This window comes from Haemorhous mexicanus, chromosome 30 (genome assembly GCF_027477595.1).
Source record: "Haemorhous mexicanus isolate bHaeMex1 chromosome 30, bHaeMex1.pri, whole genome shotgun sequence".
Classification (NCBI taxonomy): Eukaryota; Metazoa; Chordata; class Aves; order Passeriformes; family Fringillidae; genus Haemorhous; species Haemorhous mexicanus.
Window position 1 is genome coordinate 4,643,659 of NC_082370.1, and position 12,446 is coordinate 4,656,104.

At 53.7% G+C, this 12,446-nt stretch overlaps 1 protein-coding gene across 7 annotated transcripts in view; it reads right to left on the reverse strand.

Moving 5' to 3' along the window:
* GFPT1 (glutamine--fructose-6-phosphate transaminase 1) overlaps positions 1–12,446 on the reverse strand; it is a 30,290-nt gene that overhangs the window by 8,074 nt on the left and 9,770 nt on the right. For 5 of the 7 annotated variants that reach the window (XR_009489725.1, XM_059870325.1, XM_059870329.1 and 2 more), the window contains 11 exons: positions 12,226–12,284; positions 11,284–11,418; positions 9,500–9,561; positions 8,774–8,853; positions 7,559–7,612; positions 5,514–5,619; positions 4,961–5,124; positions 4,200–4,295; positions 3,841–3,938; positions 2,675–2,795; positions 2,005–2,162 (listed from right to left, as the gene is read on the reverse strand). Coding sequence is in view for 6 of the 7 variants with exons in the window: in XM_059870325.1 (XP_059726308.1) it covers positions 2,005–2,162; positions 2,675–2,795; positions 3,841–3,938; positions 4,200–4,295; positions 4,961–5,124; positions 5,514–5,619; positions 7,559–7,612; positions 8,774–8,853; positions 9,500–9,561; positions 11,284–11,418; positions 12,226–12,284 (1,133 nt within the window). In the remaining variant the exon portion in view is untranslated. The remainder of the gene's footprint in view (positions 1–2,004; positions 2,163–2,674; positions 2,796–3,840; positions 3,939–4,199; positions 4,296–4,960; positions 5,125–5,513; positions 5,620–7,558; positions 7,613–8,773; positions 8,854–9,499; positions 9,562–11,283; positions 11,419–12,225; positions 12,285–12,446) is intronic. The other 2 variants (XM_059870327.1, XM_059870326.1) reach the window with 1 other exon arrangement.

Below are 12,446 nucleotides of genomic sequence, written 5' to 3' on the forward strand. Positions count from 1 at the left end.
GGGGGACACCTGGGGGACACCTGGGGGACACCTGGGGGACACCAAAGCTGCAGTTTGCCCTCTGAGCTCCTCCCAAGACCAAAGGGCTTGTGGCCAGCCTGGCCCTGCAGTCCTGCAGAGGCTGGAGCAAGGTGTGCAGTGTCTCTATCCCCTCCCAAGCTATGAGCAGACAAAATCCCCCGAGGCTGCTCTGGGATGGCTCTGGGGGAGCCCAGAACAGCTCTGGGATGGCTCTGGAGGAGCCCAGAACAGCTCTGGGATGGCTCTGGAGGAGCCCAGAACAGCTCTGGAGGCTGGGATGGCTCTGGAGGAGCCCAGAACAGCTCTGGAGGCTCTGGAGGAGCCCAGAACAGCTCTGGGATGGCTCTGGAGGAGCCCAGAACAGCTCTGGAGGCTGGGATGGCTCTGGAGGAGCCCAGAACAGCTCTGGAGGCTCTGGAGGAGCCCAGAACAGCTCTGGGATGGCTCTGGAGGAGCCCAGAACAGCTCTGGAGGCTCTGGAGGAGCCCAGAACAGCTCTGGGATGGCTCTGGAGGAGCCCAGAGAAGCTGGATTTGTTCTGCCTGCTGGGGAGTGGGAGCTCTCTGCTGGCACAGCACCCAGCAGCCACATCAACGTGCCTGGGCTGTTTAGAATATTCTCCAAAGGAGTTCTGAGCAACCCCAGGGCAGAAACTTCTCAAGTTCTTCTTTCCTCCATGCACAGCTTTGGTGAGTCCCCACAGGGCCAGAGGAAAAATGAGAAATGCCATTTCTCTCCAGGCTGAAGTGCTGGCCATGTGAAAACAGCAGCACAAACAGCTCCTTCAAGAGCTGCTTGTAAGAGACTCATGAATTTTCCATGATCAATTCCCCCATGAACTGTTAAGCTCAAATGTGGTTTTTGGCTGAATTTATGTAACAGACTGACATCATCTCTCCCCCAAAGTGACCTGAGGCACAGCAGATTTCAGGGGCAGAAGGCCTTCACCCAGCCAAAGGCAGCCAGGAGAGCTCTCCTGCCCTGCAGCTGCCCCAGCCAGGACAGCCCTGGGAGCTGGGCACTAACAGGGCCAGGCTGTAAGACCTGCCCCCGTTTGTAAAAGGCAGTTTGGATATCCCATCTGCTTTGGAAAAGCAGAGCCAGTGAGGGAGTTACATGCAGGCAAAGTTTCCTTTATCTTATCTAAAAAAATAAATTTAAAAAAAAGAAAAAAAAAGAAAAAGAAAGAAATACTTAAAAAAAGAAAAATAAAATTAAAAAAAATTAAATCAAACCCAAATAAAAATAAAACAACAATTAAAAATAAGAAATAAAATAAAAATAGAAATTAATAAAAATAAAAAAATAAAATCAAACCCAAATAAAAATAAAATAAAATAACAATTAAAAATAAGAAATAAAACAAAAATAGAAATTAATATAATAAAATTTTAAAATAAAAAAATATTAAAAAATAAAAATAAAATATTAAAATATGTTTAAATAAAAATATTAAAATAAAATAATTTTTAAATTAAAAAATAAAATAAAAAGCAAATTTTAAAAATTAAAAATAAAATAAAATAAAGATAAAAAATGAAATAAAATAAAGATAAAAATAAAAGAAAATAAAATAAAGATAAAAATAAAAGAAAATAAAGATAAAAAATGAAATAAAGATAAAAATAAAAGAAAATAAAATAAAGATAAAAAGAAAATAAAATAAAGATAAAAAATGAAATAAAGATAAAAATAAAATAAAATAAAGATAAAAAATGAAATAAAGATAAAAATAAAATAAAATAAAGATAAAAAATGAAATAAAGATAAAAATAAAATAAAAAAAATAAAGATAAAAATAAAATAAAATAAAGATAAAAAATAAAATAAAACAAAGATAAAAAATAAAATAAAATAACACTATAAAACAAAATAAAACAAAACAACAATTAAAAAGAAAAGATCAATTGATATAAAATAATGCTGCACAATAAAATAAAGCAGAACAAGCCAAGCCAGGCCAGTGCAGCCAGGCTGCCCCACCTTGGTGCTGGCCACGCCGATCTCGGGCCCCGCGTTGATGTGCACGCCGCAGTCGGTCTCGCGGGAGATGGAGCTGCCCACGGTGTTGGTGATGCCCACGGTCAGGGCTCCCCTCTCCTTGCAGTAGCGCAGGCACATCAGCGTGTCTGCAGTCTCCCCTGGGGTGGGGAACACGGGGGGACACGGGGGGACACGGGGGGGGACACGGGGGGGGACACGGGGGGGACACGGGGGGGACACGGGGGGGACACGGGGGGGACACGGCGATGGGAGCTCAGTGCTGCTGCCGCCGCCCCTGGGAAATGCCCACCTCCCCAGGGGCTGCTGCTCCCCGCCCAGAGGGGGTGCCCAGCCCCTGCACACCCATGCCAGCCCTGGCCAGGGCAGTGCCACCCAGCAAACACAGCAGTGGTTCACACAAGGCTGTCCCCCTTGAACCAAAAACAACTTTATTCGTTTTCCTGGTTAATGAAAACTCATCTGGGCCAGGCCCCTGCGCTGCCCAGGGTGGATCCCTGGAGGCCTTTCAATGAATCCCTGCTTTATCCTGGAACTCTGCTCGGGGCCAGCCTTGCCAAGGCACCAAGAGCACCCGCCCAGGCCCCCCGAGAGGCACCACGTGGGCCCTGCTGCCCCCCAGCTCTGGCAGGGCAGGGGAGCCCAGGAGTACCTGACTGGCTGAGGAAGAAGCAGACATCATCCCTGAACACCGGGGTGTTCCTGTCCAGGAAGTCACTGGCCAGCTCCACCATGACAGGTAACTCAGTCAGCTCCTCCAGCACCTGGCGGGTCTGGCACGAGGGGGGCAGGAAGGCAGGGATTACATCATGTTTAAAAAAGCACAAAAAAGCTTTCTAGCTGCCACACACGCTGGAAAATATTACTGTGACAATTAGTGCTGCATTAGGCTTTAATTACTCATATTGCCCACGCTCCAGTCACCACCAGCCCCCCTGAGAAGCAACCTTGCACCACCACCAACTTTATTTTTAATAAAAATTCACCTGGGCAGGGAGGTATGGGGGGAAAGCTCATTGGCCTGTGGGACCAACTCCTCCCTCAAATGGAGATCTCTCTAAGTAAGTCTCACTGGTTACACAAACCTCCAAACAAATTCTGTAATGCAGGCTGTCCTGAGCGTGTCCCAGCCTGAGGAACCCAAACCCCAGCCTACATCCAGGCCCAGCTGGACCCCACCTGGCCCCTGCAGCCCCTGCATTTGTTCCTGCAATGTCCCTCCCCTGGCAGCTCCCCTTTTTAACAGAGCAGCTTTTGTTTTCCAAAGCCTTCCAGAGCCATGGAAGTCACAGGAACCACTTCCCCAAGTTCAGCTTCATCAGTTTTATTTCCTGCTGCTGCTGCTGTGAACTGAGCCTGGTGTTTGCAGCTTTCACACGGGTCCTCCTTCTTTCACCTGGGTGCACTTGCTTACTCCTAACCTGACTGAGGTTCAGAGCCAATCCCTGCCCTGAAATCAATCCTAATCTGCTTGGCACACTCAGGGAGAGCTCAGAGCCTCCTGCAGGGGCTCCAAGGGAGCTGCAGAGGGACGTGGGACAAGGGATGGAGAAGCAGGACCAAGGGGAATGGCTTTAAACTGAGAAAGGGCAGAGTGAGATGAGATTATTAGGGCAAAACTCCTCCCTGGGAGGGTGGGGAGCCCTGGCACAGGGTGCCCAGAGCAGCTGTGGCTGCCCCTGGATGCCAAGGCCAGGCTGGACGGGGCTGGGAGCAGCCTGGGACAGCGGGAGGTGTCCCTGGGGTGTCCCTGGGGGGGTTCCCAGGTGCCTGCAGCCCAGCCCAGCCCCTGCTCGTGGCCCTGGGCCCAGCACTCACTGCCACTCCCGCGTGGTAGCTGGTGCCACAGGCGATGAGGATCAGACGCCGGCACCTCTGGATCTCCTTGATGTGATCCTTCAGCCCACCCAGGTTCACTGTGGGCGAGAGCAGAGAGCCACTCAGGGGGGCAGGGAGGAGCAGCTCCCAGGATCACGTGTGCTAACAGAATGTCACCATCTCCACCACCAAATGTGCAAAAACCCATCACAAGTGGGACCTGGCCAGCAGCACCTGGAACTCTGGAGGCACGGGACACACATCTCATCTCAGCCCAGCAAGGTTCCCAGCCCTCCCTCCCCTGCAGCCACCCTGGGCAGCTGCTGGACACTCAGGGAGGGAGGCTCGAGCTCAATTACCTGTGTAGTCATCAAAGTTGACCCTTCCTCTCATGGTATTAACAACAGATTCTGGCTGCTCAAATATTTCCTTCTGCATGAATGAGCTGAAGTTACCTAAGAAGAAAGATAGAAAACAAATTAGAACACTTTACTTGCTTGGTAACTTAAATTTTAAATTACCTCCTGCTAATTGCCATTTTTCCTGTGTATGCAGAGAAAAGCTTGGACCAGCCAAAGATTATTAAACTGATTTTCTGCCAAAACACCAGCTCATGATGAGAGCTTGATTCGAGTTTCTGGAAGGAGTCAGTGAAGGGCAGATCCAGACTGGCAACTTTGTGAGGGATCAGTCTTGGCTAAAAACCAGATGTTTTCAAGCAGGAGGCAAAATCCTCAGCCCCACAACTCTCCTCATAAGGTGTCAATGACTAAGGGGAAGTCCCATGATGTGTGAGCACTTTTTTCCCCATGAGGATGACCCAGCACCAGCCCAGGCTGTGGCACCTCTGGAGACGCTGCAGGCTCCCGTCCCCGCTCGGGGCAGGGGTGGCACAGGTGCCTGCAGCCCCAAGCTGAGGATTTTACCTTCAGGCAGGAGATGAAATCCTCATCCCCACAACTCTAGACTGGAGGGGAAGTGCCATGACATGTGAGCACTTCTTTCCCCAGCACCAGCCCAGGCTGTGGCACCTCTGGAGACGCTCCGGGCTCCCGTCCCCGCTCGGGGCAGGGGTGGCACAGGGTGACTGCAGCCCCAGCAGGCAGGGGGCAGCTCTCACCCTTCATGATCTGCTGCAGCTCCATCTGCAGGGTCTGCACGGCCCGGCCCGGGTGGTCGCCGGCCGTGCGCTTGACGCGGTGGATGGACAGACGGCCGTCCACCACGGCCGCCACGTCGTCGTCCTCCAGGAAGATGACGCGGTTGGTGTGCTCGATGACGGCGCTGTGGGGACAGCACAGCTCAACTCAGGACATCCTCGGGCTGTCCTGGACTGCCCAAGCCCTGCCAGGGGCTCAGAGACCCCGGCCCAGAGCCCCAGACCCCCGGGACTCTGATTGCAGCGCGTGGAGCAAGCTCCCAACCTCGCATGAGGATCTGCAAGCCTCGAGAGTGGAAGCAGAATAATGGCTGGTTTGTCACGGGGTGAAAAATAGATTGTTGGGCTTTTTAGAATGGGGGCTCAGGGGCAAGATGGAGGAACGGCAGTATTTGTAAATTAATGGCCACGTGCACACAATTCACTTCATTCCCAAAGAAGCCCCAGCCTCCCCACGCCTTGTTCCTTCACACAGGATAGTTCTACACACCCCAGAGGAGCTGGAAAACCCTACCTGGCATCAGAGGCAAAGTAATACTCCACAGCTTTCTCCTCCACGGGGAAGAGGCAGGTGGTGCTGTCCACTCGGGACAGGTTGCAGCTCCCCTTCTTGTCCTTCCCTAGGAGACAGGAGGCTCAGGTGCTGCCCAGGTGACAGCCCTGGGCACAGGTGACACCCAGCAGAGCCCCCAAAGCACAGTACCAACATGAAGCACTATTTTCATGCCTGCAGGTGGGCACAGCAAAAGGAGCAGCAGCACTTGTGCCCATCCTCAGCTGGCTTGCAAGAGTTTGATTGCTTATCAATAAATCTGCAAGTGTGTTACCAGTGCAGTCTGAAGTTTAGAGGAAAGCATCAGGAAAAAAATCCAAATTAAAGTTTTGTGTGGCTCCACTGGCAGAGAATTCAAGGTGCTTTATGAGCAGCCACACTTCCCCATTAAACCTGCCTGTTATCAATTTAAGTTTCCCCCATTTCCTACCTGGTGAGCCCCCAGGAATGGAGCAGCACTGCTCTTTCTTGGTCACCCTCAGCGCTGGGGCAATTCTTTGTGTGCCCACCCAGCTGCCCCGAGCACCACAGCTGGAACCCAAACCCATTTCTGTCTGGCTGAGCTCCCTGGCAGACACAGCTCAGGAAATCCAGGATTAGGAGCTCGGCCTGCTCCTGCCCTACCAGACACAGCCACCTGAGCCTGCTCAGGAAATCACACCTGTGCCCATCAGGGGGCTGGGGGACACAGGACTGAGAGCCAGCTTGGGAAAAACCTGTCCTCAAAGTTCAGCCTTTCTCCAGGGATCCTTCCTGGGCTACTCTGGAAATTCCCAACACTGTCTCCTCCTCCTCCACACTGCTGCTCAGGGGAGAAGCTCATCAGGGATGCAGCTGAGGCACCCAACACCTACTGCTCAGCACCAGCCTCCAGCAAAATGATTTGCCAGTCATTGTGCAGGGTATGGGGAGGGAGGGGGTGGATTAATCAGCTTATCTCCCAAAGTGGGACTATTGCTGAAGAGCAGCAACACTGGAGTTCCTCCATTCTACATTTACTGCACAATGCTGATGTTGTTTCACCTACTAGACACTGATCTGGTTCAGTGATGCAAGCAGAGCTCGTGGTGCTCTGGCTCCCACTCCTGCAGATGAAAATGGGAAGGAAAAACACTGCTTTCATGTTGATACCCAGTGAGAAAGAACCACTCAGTGATTCAGAGCCTTCCAGTTCAGTTATCAAGTCAGTCAATGAGGAGAACAAGGCTGTGGAGTGGGACAGGACAGGCTGATTTGGTGTTGAGAAGGGACAGAGCAGAGCTGCCAGTGGCCACTCCCCACCAGAAGCACCCAGACCTGATCAGAACATGCAAATTTGGGGTCTCAAAACAGAGCTTTTCCCTGCACTGGCTTCATTATGTGGCATTGCTTTCCTCCTGACAGCTTCTGCAGATGCAGGCACATCCTCCCCCTCCCAGAAAAGCTCTCCTGCCTCAGATGGGAGCTGCTCACCCCCCTGTGATGGGCTGGCCTCTAAAGCTCTTCAGGAGAGTAACAGATGGTTCCCCTGATAAATGCACAGGGAAGGAGGGCCCAGCTCAGGCCAAGCTGAGTGCAGCCTCCAGAGGCTGCAGCTCAGACTCTCACCATGGTCAGGGGGAGGACAGGGCTCTGGCAACCCAAACTGCAGCAGGGATTTTGGGCAGTGCTCGCACTAGGACTGGCAGCAGCCTCCTGCTTTAGTGGGGTTTATTTTTAAGGTAATTCACTGCTTCCTTCTGCAGCCAGAGCTGCAGGAACACTCAGTACAAGCTGCACTGTCATCAGTTTTTGCACATATGCTGAGCATTATGTCCCAATATTTGAAGTGGATGGGTGGATTTTCCTGTGTGCTGCTCGTGGTGTTTCTGACCAAGAAGGAATTTTGATTTTCCCACATGATTCACTGCACTACACGGAAAGCAACAGCCACATAATAAAAAGACAATGCATATTTATGATTCCTTTCCTAAGGAGCTGGAGGATTTGTCTGAAATTTCAAGTGTTAGCTTTTGTCTGGTGGGCACCTTCCTCCATTTTTATGGATATTCCATCAAAAGAATGATCCATAGATTGTACAGCTGGAAGTGCAATTGGAAAAAAAAAAAAAAACAACAAACAAACCAAATTTGAGATATTCAATAAAAAAACCACAGTGTTACACAAATACATCAGTGTTACTGCTAATCACTCAAAAGGCAGAGCTGCTGGGAGTGGCTCTTGCAGCAGGACAGGAGCAGTGCCTGGGATCCCTGCACTGCTCAGAACACAAGTCCAGGTGCCAGGCACTGAGTGGGCTCAGACCCCTCTGAGCACTGGGAACTACAGAGCCACTCTCAGCACCTTCCAGTAAGGGGCTGTCCTTTCCCCAGGGCTGGGGCTGTGGTCTGCAGACTGGGGTTAGGGTTAGGTTTGGGGTTAGCATTAGGGTTGGGCTTTGGTGTCAGGTCTGGGCTGTCCCACTCACCTGTCCTGTAGAGGATGGGGATGTGGGCTAGGATTGGGGTTAGGGTTTAGGGTCAGGTTTGGGGCTGTCCCACTCACCTGTCCTATAGAGGATGGGGATGTGGGCTAGGATTAGGGTTAGGGTCAGGTTTGGGGTCAGGTTTGGGGCTGTCCCACTCACCTGTCCTGTAGAGGGTGGGGATGTGGGCTAGGATTGGGGTTAGGGTCAGGTTTAGGGTCAGGTTTGTCCCACTCACCTGTCCTGTAGAGGATGGGGATGTGGGCTAGGATTGGGGTTAGGGTTGGGGTTGGGGTCAGGTTTGTCCCACTCACCTGTCCTGTAGAGGATGGGGATGTGGGCTAGGATTAGGGTTAGGGTCAGGTTTGGGGTCAGGGTTGGGGCTGTCCCACTCACCTGTCCTGTACAGGATGGGGATGTGGGCTAGGATTAGGGTTAGGGTCAGGTTTGGGGCTGTCCCACTCACCTGTCCTATAGAGGATGGGGATGTGGGCTAGGATTAGGGTTAGGGTTGGGGTTAGGGTCAGGTTTGAAGCTCTCCCCACTCACCTGTCCTGTAGAGGATGGGGATGTGGGCTAGGATTGGGGTTAGGGTCAGGTTTAGGGTCAGGTTTGTCCCACTCACCTGTCCTGTACAGGATGGGGATGTGGGCTAGGATTAGGGTTAGGGTCAGGTTTGGGGTCAGGTTTGTCCCACTCACCTGTCCTGTAGAGGATGGGGATGTGGGCTAGGATTAGGGTTGGGTTTGGGGTCAGGATTGAAGCTCTCCCCACTCACCTGTCCTGTAGAGGATGGGGATGTGGTCTGTGGACAGCTTGTGCTCGCTGCGCACGCCGATGAGCAGGGGGCTGCCTCGCCTGCAGGGACACAGGGACAGCTCAGCCCTGGGGACACCCCCACGGCCCAGCCAGGCCTTCTGCCCCCCTCAGCTGCAGGGGGGCACAGCCAGAGCCCCAGAGCAGCTGCTGCAAACATGGACAGAATGCTGGGATGAAGGATGGGAGGAACCTGCCTCAGGGCTGGAGGAACTCCCCGAGGCACTGCAGCCCTGAGCAGGCACTGCCCCTCACTCACACACCCACACACAGGTTTGGGCGCTGGGGCTCAAGCCCAGCTGATGCTGGTGTGGAAAAGTGGGACAGAAAACCTGGACACAAGGCTGGCCCAAATTCCAGGCCAAGTGCTGCCACAGGGGCAAGCACAAAGGAAAAGGTAAAAGCATCTCCTTTAAGATCACAGCCAGGGATAGCAGGACAAAGCTGTGCCAGACCAGGTGTGCTACAGCTGGTCACCACGACATTTCCAAAATAACTCTGTGAGCTTTCTGTTATGACAGATGGAAAACAAGAGAAAGGAAATGAAAAACAAATGAAAAACAACAACCACCCTCTCCCCAGCACATCCAGTGTGACGAGAATGATCTCCACTCTGTCTTCTGACTTGGGGGCACAAAACCAAGTGCCAGGCAGGGTGCAAGAATGTTCCTTCCCATGGAACACTCACCTGGTACCCACTGCCTGCCCAGGGTAATGAACACTCTTGAACACAAGGGCAAAAGCTCCTTCCTGCAACGAGAGAAACAAACTTCAGCTGAGGTCTGGGCACTGTTTCAGTGTTCCCAGCACACAAACTGCTCCTGTGTTTCTGTGGACACAGCAGAGACACCCAAGAGGTTTCACAGATGTTTCCAGAACTTCCTGCAGCTCCAGCCCCCCCATCCTGGAGGGATGTTCCTCCCCTGAGCCTGGCAGTGCATCTCAAAGAGACACCCAGACTCCCGTGGCTGCCCCAGTGGCTCCTGCTTCAGCTCAGGGTGCAGTCAGGGGACCTGCAGAGGCAAAGATCTGCCAAAAGCAGCACCAAAATTGGGGATGTTTGCTCAGCTGAGGTGCCACAACCCCCCAGCAACACGAGTCCCTGGCAGGTAACCCAGGGAAAGCTGTGGGTGAGAGGGGAACTGTGCCGGGTCCTGCTCCTGCACACAAGCAAGGCAGAGCAGCTCCCAGCAGGGGTCAGCAGCAATCCCTGGGCTGATGGAGCTCTGGGAAGGACTGGGAGCAGCAGCTGGGAAGGACTGGGAGCAGCAGCTGGGAAGGACTGGGAGCAGCTCTGGGAAGGACTGGGAGCAGCTCTGGGAAGGACTGGGAGCAGCACAGACTCTCCCAGGCTGGAGTTTGGGAAGGACTGGGAGCAGCACAGACTCTCCCAGGATGGAGCTTTGGGAAGGACTGGGAGCAGCACAGACTCTCCCAGGTTGGAGCTCTGGGAAGGACTGGGAGCAGCACAGACTCCCAGGTTGGGGTTTTGGGAAGGACTGGGAGCAGCACAGACTCTCCCAGGCTGGAGCTCTGGGAAGGACTGGGAGCAGCACAGACTCTCCCAGGATGGAGCTTTGGGAAGGACTGGGAGCAGCACAGACTCTCCCAGGTTGGAGTTTGGGAAGGACTGGGAGCAGCACAGACTCCCAGTTTGGGGTTTTGGGAAGGACTGGGAGCAGCACAGACTCTCCCAGGCTGGAGCTCTGGGAAGGACTGGGAGCAGCACAGACTCCCAGGATGGAGTTTGGGAAGGACTGGGAGCAGCACAGACTCTCCCAGGCTGGAGCTCTGGGAAGGACTGGGAGCAGCACAGACTCTCCCAGGATGGAGCTTTGGGAAGGACTGGGAGCAGCACAGACTCTCCCAGGTTGGAGTTTGGGAAGGACTGGGAGCAGCACAGACTCCCAGTTTGGGGTTTTGGGAAGGACTGGGAGCAGCACAGACTCTCCCAGGCTGGAGCTCTGGGAAGGACTGGGAGCAGCACAGACTCTCCCAGGTTGGAGCTCTGGGAAGGACTGGGAGCAGCACAGACTCCCAGGTTGGGGTTTTGGGAAGGACTGGGAGCAGCACAGACTCTCCCAGGCTGGAGCTCTGGGAAGGACTGGGAGCAGCACAGACTCCCAGGCTGGGGTTTTGGGAAGGACTGGGAGCAGCACAGACTCTCCCAGGGTGGAGCTCTGGGAAGGACTGGGAGCAGCACAGACTCTCCCTCCCCACTCCCACCCCCCAGCCAGGGGCTGGCAGCCTGCAGAGCTGCCATGCCCCAGAGCTGAGCCATCTCCCAGCTGAACACTGCCAAACAGCCCAGAAAAGCAAAGCCAGCCCCGAGCTGAGCACCAGAGGCAGGAGGACAAAGCGCTGCCCTGGCAGGCGCCCAGAGCCCCCTGCAGCAGCCCGGGGGCAGGGTGCTGGTGGGGGCCGTGCCCCTGTGCCCGTGCCCAGGTGCCCCCCTGGGTGCCCCCTGGTTACCAGCTGCTGGATGACCCTCTCCACCAGCGTGGAGAAGCTGATGTCGTCGCTGTCGCGGTTGTCGTACATGTACTTGACCAGCTTGACGATGCTCTCCGTGTCCGTCTCCGACTCGAACTCGTAGCCCTTGCTCTCCTGCAGGGACAGCCCTGTGGGTCTCTGCCTCCCCTCCTGCCCTTCCCTCCCTTCCTTTGCTTTTACTGCTCCCTGTCCTTCACCTTGCCTTTCACTTCTTCCTCTCTTCTCATGCTTCTCCTTTTCTCTGCTCCTGCCTTCATCCCTCACCTTTCCTTTCCCACCTTCCCTTCCCTCTCCTTTCATACTGCAGCTGTTCTCACTCTTCTCTCCCTCTTTTTTTCCCCATCCTTCACTCTGCTTTTCCTCTTCCTTTTACTTTCCTGCGATTTTTTCCCCTTTTTTTCTCTTCTCACACTTTCCTTCCACCCTTCCTGCCTTTTAAGTTGCAAGAATATGAGGACAGGGGGAGAGGGCAGCGAGAGGGAGTGTGAGAGTAAAGGAGTGAGTGTGAGGGGCACAGGGAGGGGGTTTGAGAGGGAAAGTCTCAGTGGGAGAAGGAGTGAGGATGAGGAGGGAGTTGTGGGGTGTGAGCAGGGTGTGAATGCCAGGATATGAGTGGGGGAAGGTGGGGAGTGGGGTAGGGAGGGAATGGGGGGGTGTAAATTGAGAACTCACAGAATAGGAGACTCTCTGAGTGCAAATCTGGGTGGGAGTGCAAAAAGGTGAGTGGGGGAGCAGGAATGGAGGTGAGAGGTGATGTGAGGGGGAAATCACTGTGAGAGAGGAGTGAGGAGTGAGGGAAGGGGTGAGTGGGGAATGGAAATGGGGAAGTGAGAGTGAGAAACCAGCAGGAGCGAGCTGGGCAGGGTGTGAGAGCGAGGGGCAGTGAAAGGAGGGAGGGTCTCACCCCCAGGGGTCACTCACCAGGAATTTCTGCAGGTCCTTGTAGTTGGTGATGATGCCATTGTGGATGACGATGAACTCTGGGGACAGAGGAAAGGCCCTGCTCAGCCCTGTGCTGGCAGCAGCCCTCGTGGGACAGGGAGGGCCAGCAGCCCCCCAGGACCCCAGGAGGGCCAGGAGCCCCCCCAGAACCCCCAGCCTAGCCCCAGGAGCAGGCAGTGACCCCAGGAGGAGCAGGCAGT